General features: G+C 40.4%; 1 protein-coding gene across 3 annotated transcripts in view; it reads left to right on the top strand.

Annotated features, from left to right (window-relative positions):
• Positions 1–13287, top strand: part of ttc28 (tetratricopeptide repeat domain 28) — a 149853-nt gene that overhangs the window by 88638 nt on the left and 47928 nt on the right. For all 3 annotated transcript variants that reach the window (XM_035630158.2, XM_035630150.2, XM_035630167.2), the window contains 3 exons: positions 6230–6377; positions 12159–12431; positions 12522–12652. In XM_035630158.2, the coding sequence (XP_035486051.1) occupies positions 6230–6377; positions 12159–12431; positions 12522–12652 (552 nt within the window). The remainder of the gene's footprint in view (positions 1–6229; positions 6378–12158; positions 12432–12521; positions 12653–13287) is intronic.

Here is a 13287-nt window from a genome sequence, read left to right as displayed (position 1 = left end):
TTTTGCTTCTTTGCGCTCCCATTACTGTTACACAACAGTATATGTTTAAGTTAAAACCAGCTCCACCTCCAGAAGCTACAACAGCAAAATGCTCTTCACAAATTGATGCATCAGTATCAACAATTTATGTCATATCTTATAATATACCAGTCAGAGGGAACAATTTTTCTGTGTATTAAATAATTTTACTTTTGATACCTCAAGGACATTTTGCTGATAATATTGAAGAAGAATTGAGAATGTATGACTTTTGATTGAAATGTAATATTTTTACATTATTCGATTAGTACTTACTTAAGTAAAGCCTTTCTAAGTATCCCCCTCCACGATATGCCTTCCTGCAGATGTGGATGTACGGAGTTAGTTACTTTCCAGTTTGTCAGGTTTTGTGAGGTTTTTTACCAAATGGCCTCTCCTGTTTTTCTTATTTGTGTTAGATGATGTGTTTCCAGCTTTCTGTGAAGATGCTTGCTCAGCAGCATTATTTCTCAGCCACAGTGCTTCACAGGCTGACTAGTCTATTATCAGAACCTGTTTGAATCAAGTCGCCCTGCGAGATGTGAGGGCCATTCATTTACAGTCTGCCGGTTTGAACTCACCGGCTATGACCATACTTTACGCTGATTAAAAAAAAAGAAAAAAGCATTCAGTTCTGCAAAGAGGCATCCTCACAATGCCGATTACTGTTTTTAATGACCCTCTCAGACTCGTAAATAATGATCTCGCTCTCCGTGGTTTACGGTGAACAGCTCACAACTCACACAGCATGTCGTTATATCACCAACTGTGGGATAAGTGGGGTATTGACTTGGCTAAATGAACCCTCCATTTCTCAGTGATGGCCATGTGACTTCCTCTTCATCCCTGATGTTCCACAAAGACAATAATTCCTCCCCGAGTTTCTTTGACAGTAAATCTTGAAGGAAAATTCCAGTTTATTACAAAGTAGGTGTCATGTTTGTAGTTATGTGAATCATTTCCATTGGTTTTTCTACTTTGTATTTACCAAAGTAATTGACCCTTCACAAACGCTTGCTTGATTTCCAATCATGTATTGCACATATGCAGATGACAGTGATATCGGAGGCAGTCATCACTTAAATTCACTTTTAGAAACAATTGGACTTTAACCATATGGAAAATCTTGGTCGACTGGAATCGTACCTTATCAATCCATTGGATGCAAGAAGAAAAAGAAAAAAACAGCATTTTGTATCTAGATTAACTACATACAGACATGTTGTCCTTCTTCATATACAGTCATTGATTCCTACCGAATCTTGCTCTCCCCCAACAACAAAGAAGGAGCTGCATGATGCTCCACTCTGAACATGTTAATGTTCCATTATTTACTGCAGGAATCTCAAGATGGTTAACTGTTTATTGTTTGCCGCAAGGAAAATTAGAGCTGGCTCTTGGCTGCCAGGTCTGTCAACGAACTCCTCTCTTTATCCTCAGCCCTCCTCCACCTCTTATAAATCACTCAAGGCCACATCTCCCTCTTCCACATCCTCCCAAACTGTGGTCAAACTGTTTAGTTAGAAGCAACCTGGCTCAAATGGGGTCCAATCTCCTTTGTGTCTAGATAAAATAAGAGTGAAGGTATCGTCTGAGCATTTGAGGCAGATTCTCTGATTTGCTAAGACATCAATCTCCATCACGTCTGCTGAATGTGATCCACTCTCGCTCTCGCTCAGCCCCTCGCTCACTCACTCCCGCCACCTTTGTCGCCATCTGCTCTCGATTAATGTGAGTTACGAGCAGTAATTGAAGCATCTGTTCATCTGGTGTGCATCCTTTCTCTTTGACACACCAACACCTCTCTATATGTTTCACTCTCTCCTTCATTTTGTCTCTCTCAAACACTGAACTCATTTTGGTCAGTTGTTTGTCCACCAAAGAGGGAAACATCTCAACAGCATTTGAAACTATTGAAGTTTTGTACAGACATTCATGTTCCTCAGAGAAAAAATGGTAATCACTTGTTGATCTCCCGAATTTTACCTCTTGTGCCACTAGAAGTTCAAAGTTTTTTCTCACATTAGAGAACTATGCTCTATGCTCCACACTTCACCATTTGATAGTTTGCTATGAAAATGGGATCGGGCATTCCCGTTCCTTTCAGGACAAATTTGTAGTCTGCAGCTTCCTTTATGTCTTGAAAGTAATATTTTGGCCTATTCTCATTTTCTACTAATTTATGTTGGTTATAAGTAGACTGACCGGCCACAGTTGTATCCAGTTTTTTTAAGCTGCAATGTACAGTTCAGCACAGTTGTGACAAAGCCACGAAACTGCACTTTTGAGCAACGAAAACTTGGTCTGAGGTCAGTATAGTCAGCAGTATTTCACTGTTATTCTAAGAACAAAATGTTTAAAGCAAGTGCCTGGTGCTGAAACCCTTTTTCTTCCATTAAAATAGCTAAATTAAATACACATACATATATAATTAAAATCATTTTTGATAAGAATAAGAAGCAATAGAATTTCCAGAGAGAAGAGGCTTAGACATGCTGCTGCTGCTAAACTAGCAAGTCAAATCAAGACCTTGTCAAATTAGAAGTGAAAAGATGTTTATATTTACACATATATACATACATATATCATCTGAATTCTGTCAGACTGTTATGGTCAGACTACAGCCCCCCGGGGAAACTTGGACAAGGCGCCCGAGCACAATGCATGGTGGTATATATTGCTCGGCTTGTGACCATTGGTTGTAAACTACTTTTCACGATGCATTGTGGGATACAATGAGTGCAATATATAGGGTATAAAAAATTGCCCTAAAACATTTGGACAGCACTACAAAATGGCGAACTCCCTATATGGTGCACTATATATTGAGAAGAGGGTGATTTCGGACCCAGCCCATGAGTTTACATTCTTAAAATTGAGCCCCTAGTTTCCATAGTTTCTCCATAAGCACATGCTCAAGAGCTCCCAGGGTTTTTGTAGGAGACTCGCAGGTATAAAGAATAAATGAACACACATACTTAAGGTACAAACACACATGATCAAGATTAGTCTTGTCGCTTTTATTGATCACCTCAGTTTACCTGACAACAAGCTGTCAGCTAAAGCTGAAAGGCGCTTGATTGGGAATCAGTGTGAAATATGTGCAGACCAGACTAGAGAATCCAGACAGGAACCACAGCAGTCGGTGGAGAGTCTCTCCAGCCTGACAAGGATTTTCTGAGATGCTCAAGAACACTGCTGAGAGACAGACTGGAGAAAAAAAGAAAAGAAGATATCTAAGCATGTTCAAGGTGTGTCTGTGTATGTACAGTATGCATGTGTCTGTGAGAGACTGTCTGGACGGTACCCCCCGTATGAGCTTAGCAGGAAGCTTGGCCAGACTGAGCTAATAGGCAGGATGTGTGAGCGGCAGGCAGGAGGATGCAGACTCATCCGGCTGTCACATTCTGTTTGGCTATGGCATGTTTACACCCATGGTGGGGCTAAACAGCTCTGACACACACACACACACACACACACACACACACACACACACACACACACACACACACACACTAAGCCTTACCTATTGTGCTGTACATTCACACACAGTCTTGCAGAGATAATGGCCACTATGCTATGATTATAATGTTTCCTCCTCTCATATAATCATCATCCTCGTCTTTTTCCCAGAAGCCTCTCTAATCAAGGTAAAGGTAAATAAAAATGAAATGCCTAAATGAGTAACACTGCGTCCTCAGAACAGCAGCCAGATCAGTGTGACAGTGACAGATTTCAGGGGCAAAGCTAAGCAGAGGTAGACAGACAGGTGGGGCGTCCATATGTCACTCCAGCTACCAGCTCAGCTCTTCATCCCAGCCCCGGCCTGCCGCTCTCCTCTCCAGCCTGGACGAGGGTCAGAGGGCAGGCTGCCTTCTCTCTCTCCTCAACATGGACACTTGGCGTCAGCGTCAATGGAATCACAGGCCCTGTCTGTCAGCTTACAAAGTGCTTGCAAAAAATAGCAATAGATCCAGTCCCCACCCGAGAAATCAAATCCCAAAACAGTATGGAAACATTTAGTTCTTTCTGACACAAAACTCAATTAATCCCAATCTATGTATTTATTTTACTTTCTTATAGGAACGTGAAAGCAAAAGTAATGGCACATATTTACATTTGAGAAGCTGGAACTTATGAAATTAAAATAGTAGCCTATAAATGGCTAAAAGGATTAGTGGACTTTCAACATAGTTGCTAACTGATTTTTTTGTTGATTGACTAACCAATAGTTATGTGCGATACCACACATTTCCTTTCCGATCAAATACCAAGTAAAACCCAGATTGGTATCATCAATACCAATACAATATAGACACTTTGCACAAAAGGTATAAAAGCTTCTGTTCAGAAAAAGGGAAATTAAAAAATTGACATTATATCTACATATCTACAATAATAAGACATCAGACTACTCACGTTTGGGACTGAGTCACAGTCCCGTTGTTCTCTTCTCCTTTAGATCGCCACTGCATGACCGCTTCATATTCAGTGTTGAGATTAAATCTCAGATGCCTAATAAGATTTGTGGTGTTGTCACAGGACCTAACTGTCCTCCCGCACACATCACATACAGCGCGTCATGACAGCACTACTGGTCATCCATCTTCAGTGTCAACACTGTTTAGTGGCTTACGCACTAATAGAGTTTGACAATGTCAGGTGAAAACGAGAAGAAGTTCCTATCGACCTGGTAGTATTCAGACGAGATCCTGGTCATGGCATAGTTACTTTAAAGTGTGTCCCTGTTGTTAATCAGAGACACTTTTAGATATTGGTCGATCCTACAACAGAAAGCCAGAATTATAGATATTACAGTACAAACTTGATCACATGCTGGTTTGTTTTTGCAAGTTTAACTAAAATAAAAAAAATCCCCCCTTGCATCTTGTCAACTAATTTCGAGATGTTATCACTTTTACTCATTGTTGTATTTCTGAACTATAGCCTAAAACTGCTTAAAAATACCTCTACACACACACACACGCACACACTTGGAGAGCTTATCCTGATTTTATGTTTTTCTTTTTTCTATTTCTTTTATTTTACATCTCTGAAATTGTTTCAGTCTATTAGATCAAATAAACGACTTCATGACATTGATTTTTATAATTTGTTGATTTCAATGTGTAGCCTTGCATGAAGCACTTTGTAATTTTGGTTTTCAAAATGTTCTAGATTATTAAAGTATCATCGTAGCTTTGACCAATTTGAGTGTTTAGCAGTGTTAAGGGATATGACTCCAGTTGTAATTTCCAACCATCTATCCCACTTTGTGTTAATCATCAGTGAAATGACACTGTGCCCTGTTCACATCATGCACTGACACCAACAAGACCAAAGGCCTAATGCATCAGTTGAGTCGTGAAACCGGCTCCATTCGTTTCAATAAAGCTGTCTGAGGACGAGGGCGGGACAAAGCCAGTGCGGGTCCACAAAGTGGCAGGATTGGCCATGTAATCTAATTCCTCTTGTCTTTGTCTTCATCCATAAACTGTCATGACAAATTATGTTTAAATGGGGGGAGGGAGGGTAGATGATAAATGGGAGAGGAAAAGGGGAGGAATGGAGGGGAAGAGAGAGGTAGACGAGACAATTAGGTTACAGTCTGGTTGGCAGTGGGATACAGTGTGTGTGTGGGGTGTGTGTGTGTGTGCGTGTCTTTTGCTCAATCCTCTTATGAATTTAATGTCATGACTCATTGTCTCTAATCTTGCTGTGTAATACACAAGGTGTCTGAATGAAGTGTGCAGTGTGTGTGTGTGTGTGTGTGTCTGTATGCATGTGTGTACATTTAATTATGGTTTGGGAATAGCTACAAAGTCCATGACATTCTTATTAGCATGAGCAGTATTTTTTGTGTTACCGCAAGATGGAGATGACCAAGATGGAGGGCATGGTTAAGGGTCAAGGTGAAGCTAATTTTAACTAATTTAAAGCTTAACTGTAACAATGAAAGATATTTTCGAAATGTATCATGCTTTGTATGCTAAATCCTAACCTGCAAGAGGGAGCACCTCAAAATTGTACCTAACTACATTATTTGTTTACTTAGTTACTTTCCATGACTGTACCAGTCAAGTTAAATTTTAGCCTGGAAGTATCAGAATTACATAATAAAGATGTCGATCAAATGTCAAAATACTGAATATGAAAGCCTTAAAAAAAAATCTTCAATAGTTGATGTCTCGTTTTTTTCTTCTCCCTGCAGGCCTACTTTCGTCAGGGGGTTGCCCTGCAGTACCTGGGTCGGCATGCCGACGCCTTGGCAGCATTCGCCTCCGGCCTCGCCCAAGATCCCAAGAGTCTCCAGCTGCTTGTGGGCATGGTGGAGGCTGCCATGAAATCGCCCCTCAGAGGTATGTCTGTGTGACAACGGACACAACTGAGTTCACATACAGCCTGCAGAGTTATCATAGTTTGACATTTTCAGATGTTTTATATTTTATAAGTTTCTTAGTTTATTTTTATTTTTTTCAGTTTATTTTTAGTTAGTTTAGTAAGTACATATGTATTTTAATTATTATTTTGATGAAGTGCCTAGTTCATTTTTTTAAAGTTTTTTTTTTAGTTTTCCAGGTATTATTAGGAAAGATTACAAAGGTGAACAGGTGACTCTCTGTTTTCAGGTGACTGTATGTTTTTTATATTTGCCACCACTAGACTATTTACTCACGCACATCCTGGAGTTTTAAACCAGCTCACTAATAATCGATGCAACTTCAGTGAACATTTGAACCATTGCCTGTTCACACTTATGATGCTCCTACACACACCCACACCCTGTTATTTCCTGTGCAGAGCTCTGAGGTAGAGGTTACTGTTTATGGAGCTCTTAATGTTGCTGCTGTCTGACTGTAAGCTGAAGTGCACAGTCTTCTGTTCCTTCCACCACTGCTGGAACTTTTCATATGCTTCTAAGAGTGTCTGAGGTCAAATTAAAAATTTTGCTGTTTAGCCTTCTTCCGCAAACATCACCATCACTCCTCACTCCCACTCATTTAGTATTATCTAGTGCAGGGTCGGAGTCAAAATATTCCCAAATTGGACTGTGATGCTTTCTACCGACGGGTGCTTTAGCCATTCTTTTAAGAAAATCATATCATTTTGTTTTAATTTAGTGTTCATTTTACTACAACTACTTTTTTGCTTAGTTTTCATTAACCATAATAACCCTGGCAGTCTGCCTTCAATTTCTGCCTTGTTAGACCTGTCTCTCTGTCCACATACTGTAGGACAACATGAGGCGGATTAATACAGGCGGAAACAGTCAAACTAATGAACAACATGAACAAGAAACCAGAATTTTTTATTTGAAAGTTGAAAGAGAGGAAAGTGAAATGTAGGCTCTGCAGAGAATGTCACGTTTCTTTTGTTGTTTTATTCAGTAACCCTCCTCTGGGAATTGGATGTGAAAAAGTAAAAATATGACTATGAAATGAAGTGAATGCACATTTGATGTGAGGAAGATTGAGATAAGAGAAAAGAGAAACATGAAGAAAAGTGAGTTGTAGAAAATAAATAAAACAAGAATGGCAGATGAAATAGAAAGAGAAATATATAGAAGCTGAAACTGACAATAGTGAGCTAGTGATGGCGTATCAGCAGCCACTTAATGAAGTGAAAGCATGACTCACATCCAATTCTGCCTGAATCCTGAAAGCACCTGAGTCGACTGCCAGGTGAATCTTACGTGATGGCAGATCTACTGCCAAGTAGAACTGACAGTTTTTGGTTTGGTTTGAGACAGATATGCTATGAGTTTAAAGATGCTTCATCCATGAGGCAGCATTTCACTGGGTTATGGGGAACAAGAAAGTACATGAGTGGTTTTAAAATTAGAATAGGAGAAGAGTCAGTGTCCTTCTCTAAACAAATATCTGAAACAGACCCAATGAAACTGTACTTGACTTGCTAACTTTAAAGGTGACCTGTTATGCTTACATTCAGGTTCATACTTTTTAATTTGGGTTACCACTTGAAAAGGTTAACATGCTCTAATGTTCAGAAAAGGCATAAGTGTTCTCATTCTGCCCCTTCCTGCAGCTCCTCTTTTCACTCTCTGTTTAAAACGCCTAGATTTATTTTAGCCCCCCCACCCCAGTTTGCTCTGACTGGCCAGCTGGCCCAGTCTGTTGGGATTGGTCAACCGATTTCAAAATGTGTAGGAAATGTCACGCCCCTTCACCAGAGACGTGGAGATATCTCAGATTGCAGGCAGTTTTACCCCAAAAGACTCCAACTGTTACATCAGAGTGGGAGAGAAATCTAAACCAGTTGTTTAGAGCCAGGCTGTAGGGTTTAGCCAGCTCACAAAAAAATGGAAGGGTGGTCTTTTTTCACAGTTTGTGGGCTGGCAGGCTCCAAAGATACTCATATTTATGTCCACAAACACTGAAAAAGAGTTTTTTGCATAAAATGTCACATTTAAAGTGGTTTGCATCCAAGTCGCTATATGTAGGTTTTCTCTGCTGCCAGACACGGTGTCTTGCCAGGAGCTGGTTGTGGTGATGATCACTTGCCAAGAGCGTCAGCCATTGTTGCGTTTACAGGGGGGGAAAAGTGATAAAATCCTCTGAACAGTGCTACTTCTTTAGGACAGACTGGACTCTACAATGGCTCACTATCAGAAAGTGGTGAGACAGGCAGGGGCTAGCTGGTTAGCATGCTAATTTCAGTAGAATCAAAGATGAGATAGAATCGTATTTTCCAAATCTTAAATTAAGTTTGATGCTTAACTCATTGTTTCTGGATAGTACACAGCTGTAATTGCTAATGTTGGCTATGAAGCGATGGCAAACATTTAAAACTAGCCCCTTTTAATTAGTCAATTTACAGAAAAATAATTGCCAAATTTTTGATTGATTCATTTCATTATATCTTATTCATTAATTTTACTGGGAAAAACTCAATGTTTAGCAGCTCAGCTGTTTTGTTCACTCTCATGTACTCACTTAAAGCTGCAGTCTGTAGGATTTGCAAAAATAACTTTTTTTCATATTTGCTGAAACTGTCACTATATTCTGGTAGTAATCTGTGAGACAGATCATATGTGACAGAATCTAGTTCATCTGGCAACCCCTACTGCCTTTAATGCCATTTGGCAGTTAGCTACTGGGAGTAGCTAATGTGCTAGCCAACGCTAGGTACGTAAACAAGCTAACATAAACTGATTTACGGTAGCCTACGTTCAAAAACACTGCCGATGATGTTTTCACAAAAAGTCACAGGTAAATTTCAGGCAACAGTAACTAGCTGTGGAGGCAGAACCGAAGTGCAGCTGAGAGGGAGGGGGAGGGAGCAGGAGTCGTTGGATTTTGAATTCTGAGACTAAGTCCACACTCCTCTTAATCCTACCGACTGCAGCTTTAACACCTGGTATTATTAAAATGTGTTTCTTATCCAGACTGTATCTAGATATGATTTTAACTTGAAAACATTTACACCTGGTATTAATTTGTTGACTGAGGAGAGGACTGCTTCCTGTGTTTACTGGGTAATGACTCCTAACTGCCGAGCTGCTGCTACCTCACTAGTTAGTGATGTGATTATTATTTTCACCCATGTTTGGTTCCTGATGAAATATTTACAAGGTAGATTCTTGTGTGTCATCGGTAAGCCCCACAGTTCACAGTGCACTAGAATGTTTCCATAGCATAAGAAGTCGGAGAAAGAGTAAATAAAATCCGGATGGTTTGCAGGCCAAAACTGGCACAGGATTATGCTTTTACCCATCAGCAGTATCAGAATGAGAGCATAGCGCCTCAGGAAAAGCCTTCTACTTGGCAAGCTACAGAAAAAGCACATGGAATTTTTGCATTTGCTGGAGAGCAAATTGTGGTTGGGTATTCACAATATGTCCCATATATTTGAGGTAGAGCATGTTGAGCACAAGACTGGTGCTAGCTGACTTTCAATGTTTTTCAAGTAAAGAATTTACAAACAGCAAAGCAACGGAATCTGTGTCAAGTTTAATCAGCAGCAGCAGCAGCAGTGCAAGAGGAATGCAGCATCCACTCCTTACAGTCAGTGTTTGGCAGTGATGGTAGCATGTTGTGATCAGTGGCAGCAGCTATGACACAGAACGTAACAAGAGTCCTGCCTGAATCATGCAGATCTGATGCTCAGTGGGAGGTTGTTCTGCTGTCCATTGGTTGCAGTGCACCTTCAGAACTCTATCTGCCATGAGCTTCAAAGCAAGTGAGTGTTAGCAGGAGTGGCAACACTTGAGTAAGCAGCGAGAGCAACACGTTGGATCATGGTGTGGGCCAAAATACATTAAGCGCAGGAGGGAGCGGCCTCCTCTCAGTAATCTGTCTTTCTGAGGTTTGCTGATGTCTTTCTTACAGGAGGATGTGTGGGGTGCATTAGTATATTGTATCGTACAAGTCCTAACAAAACATTTTAGTTGTGTCCCTTTTCTTCCATTCCCTGTGCCAAAGCTTTGGTGCAGACCTTTATTTTATTTAGTCAGTAGTAGTGTGTTGGAGAACTGGAGATTATCACCTGGCAGGAATATTTCCACCTCCACTCTCCCTTTCAGATATTTCACGTGACGGTATTTGGACTGTATTGATATAACGCTAGTCTTACTCAGCAATTTACATTCACCCATTCAGCCATCAGGGGCAATTTAGGATCCAGTGTCTTGCACAAAAGGATACTTTGGCATGCAGACTGCAGTAGCCAGGGATCGAACCGCCGACCTTCTGGTTAGTGGACGACCCGCTCTATCTCCTCACCAGAGAAAATGACAGATGACCTTGCGGTTTTTCTGTCATCATGAAAAAGATTCAGTCAACGATGGGAAATATGCGGTTAATGCGACCGCAGGGACCGACTGACCAACCTCACCATTAACTGCTACCACCATGAGCCATACCATGACTGAAAATGAACCACTGTTGGAGACTACTGCGACACAAACTAAATTTCAGTCAGCATGCCTTTTTTCCCCCCACTTGTGGTTTCAATCTACTGCGTCTCCTCTGCTTTCCTCACTTACAATCTTCTATCTACTTAAACGCATCAAATATCTGAGAAAATACACGTGCCCTGCTTTAACCGTACAAAACCTGGCACACAGAAATAGCCCACAGCTCAGTTGAATGTCTCCAGGCGGTGTTCACTTGCTTTTCACACTCTTGTTTTGCTGCTCTCCTCTGAGAGTTTCACAACAATCTCAGTACGTCTCCTTTCACACCACTGACTCAAAGTTGATGATGCTCCACAGCCACTCAGGCCCTCTCCTCATGCAAACCAGGCATTTATACTCTAATCTGAACATGTCTGTCACCGCTGTTAAAAGTAATTATAAAAATGCTCACTCATCAACATTTCTCCACGACGAGTGAAATTTTTGAGACGTGATCAAATAATTTCACTTTCACTGACAAAGGCATGCAGTATAATATTCTTGAAAATAATATTATTTGAATATTCTAAACATATGCTAGATGGGACATTTTTTGATTGATTTATTGATCTGATCACCTTAAATGTAAGTTATACAAAACAACATAACCATATTCACTCCTTAGACACAGAGGAATCTATAATTACCATGAATTCAAAACATCCTGCCAACTAAGCAGCAACAAATAAGCAGTTATGAATTTGAGGAAAAAGGATTCATCTGCCTTCCTGCTGAGAAATAAATGAGAATATGGATGCCTCTCATATTCTTGCATTAATTAACGAGCAGCTGGTGAAATCTTAATCCTTCCCAATAATTTTTTTCAAAGAAAATTAAATTATGACAATTTCCATGTCCATCTTTTAAATTAAAGTTTCCTTTTTCTGACATTATTATAAACATCTTTATAAAAAGGCTTTAGGTCTAATAACTGAAAACAATCTCAGACGCCACTGTAAATAAAAATATTGCATAGAAAAGTACCGTTTTTATAACATGTATGATAACATTACCCTGCTCCCATATTTGCCAGTGTGCAGGATAGTGAAAAGCATGGGAGGATCAATGCAAACAGTACCCTGCAAGTGAGCAGTATAAACTTTGCAGAGTTTGGAAAATGTGTTTTTCAGGCCACACCACACACACACAAATGATAATTAATTCCAATTCCTTACCTAACCTGGAAGTGTGTCTTTGTATATCATGTGTCTTCACCCCCACACAGACTCCCTTGAGCCCACCTACCAGCAGCTGCAGAAGATGAAGCTGGACAAAAGCCCGTTCGTGGTCGTGTCCGTCATCGGTCAGGAGCTGCTGACCAACGGTTTCCACGGAGCCTCTGTTGTGGTGCTGGAGGCAGGGCTGAAGATCGGCACATGCTCCCTGAAGCTGCGTGGATCCGTCTTCTCGGCCCTGAGCTCTGCCTACTGGTCTTTGGGCAACTCAGAGAAGAGCACGGCCTATATGCAGCAGGACCTGGAGGTGACAAAAACTTTAGGTAAGGGAAGAGGAGAAAGCAACTGAAAAGAGAGGGAACAGTGAAGAAATTGAGCTGCTGTCGTAAATGTGTCATGTAATTTCTCTACAGGTGACCAGTCAGGTGAATGTCGCGCCCATGGGAACCTTGGCTCCGCCCTCTTCTCCAGAGGCAGTTACAGAGAAGCACTGGCCAACCACAGAAACCAGCTGGTTCTGGCCATGAAGCTCAAGGACAGAGAGGTGCGTTTGCATGCAATTGCTTCTGTGAGGAAGAAAAATAGAGAGTGCGCTCATGCATATTTATATAATAATGCATGTTGCATAGACGTGCACTCAAGAAAAATACCTCTCACCTGTTCTCCTGAAGTTACCAAGTTAGAGACACCAGCCTTGATTTTAGTTTACAGCTGCCCCACCTCCCAGCAGAGGGAAAACCTTACCAGAATGAATAAGTACAATATAATGTAATTATCATTATTATAAGCTAAGCATGGATGTTGATTCTTGATCTCGGCGACACATATCTGTGATAAAACATTATTAACTCAAGGTAAGAATTTTTTCCATAACCTTTGACACCCAAAATCAGCCGTTGTACTGTAAGAAATAATACATTTTTTTGTCCACAAAAACTGTGGAGCCATTCCATCTCTTTAAATATCATTTTTTTATTATAAAAAACTATTTTTGAGGAAAAATAAACGTTTTATTTAACCCATTTAAACATTACCTTCTGAGCATGTTTAAACTATTTCGTTATTATCAAGATAAAGCACAAAGATGAATTTTGTTTACTTAGTTGCACTAAATTTTATACTGTATGATACTTGCTTTTCCCAGTGCATTCGATCGTCTACCACAAGTTCATTAAACAA

This window comes from Scophthalmus maximus, chromosome 1 (assembly GCF_022379125.1).
Source record: "Scophthalmus maximus strain ysfricsl-2021 chromosome 1, ASM2237912v1, whole genome shotgun sequence".
In the NCBI taxonomy this organism is placed as follows: domain Eukaryota; kingdom Metazoa; phylum Chordata; class Actinopteri; order Pleuronectiformes; family Scophthalmidae; genus Scophthalmus; species Scophthalmus maximus.
The sequence above is the reverse complement of the archived record's forward strand: the minus strand, read 5'-3'. Positions and strand labels throughout refer to the sequence as shown.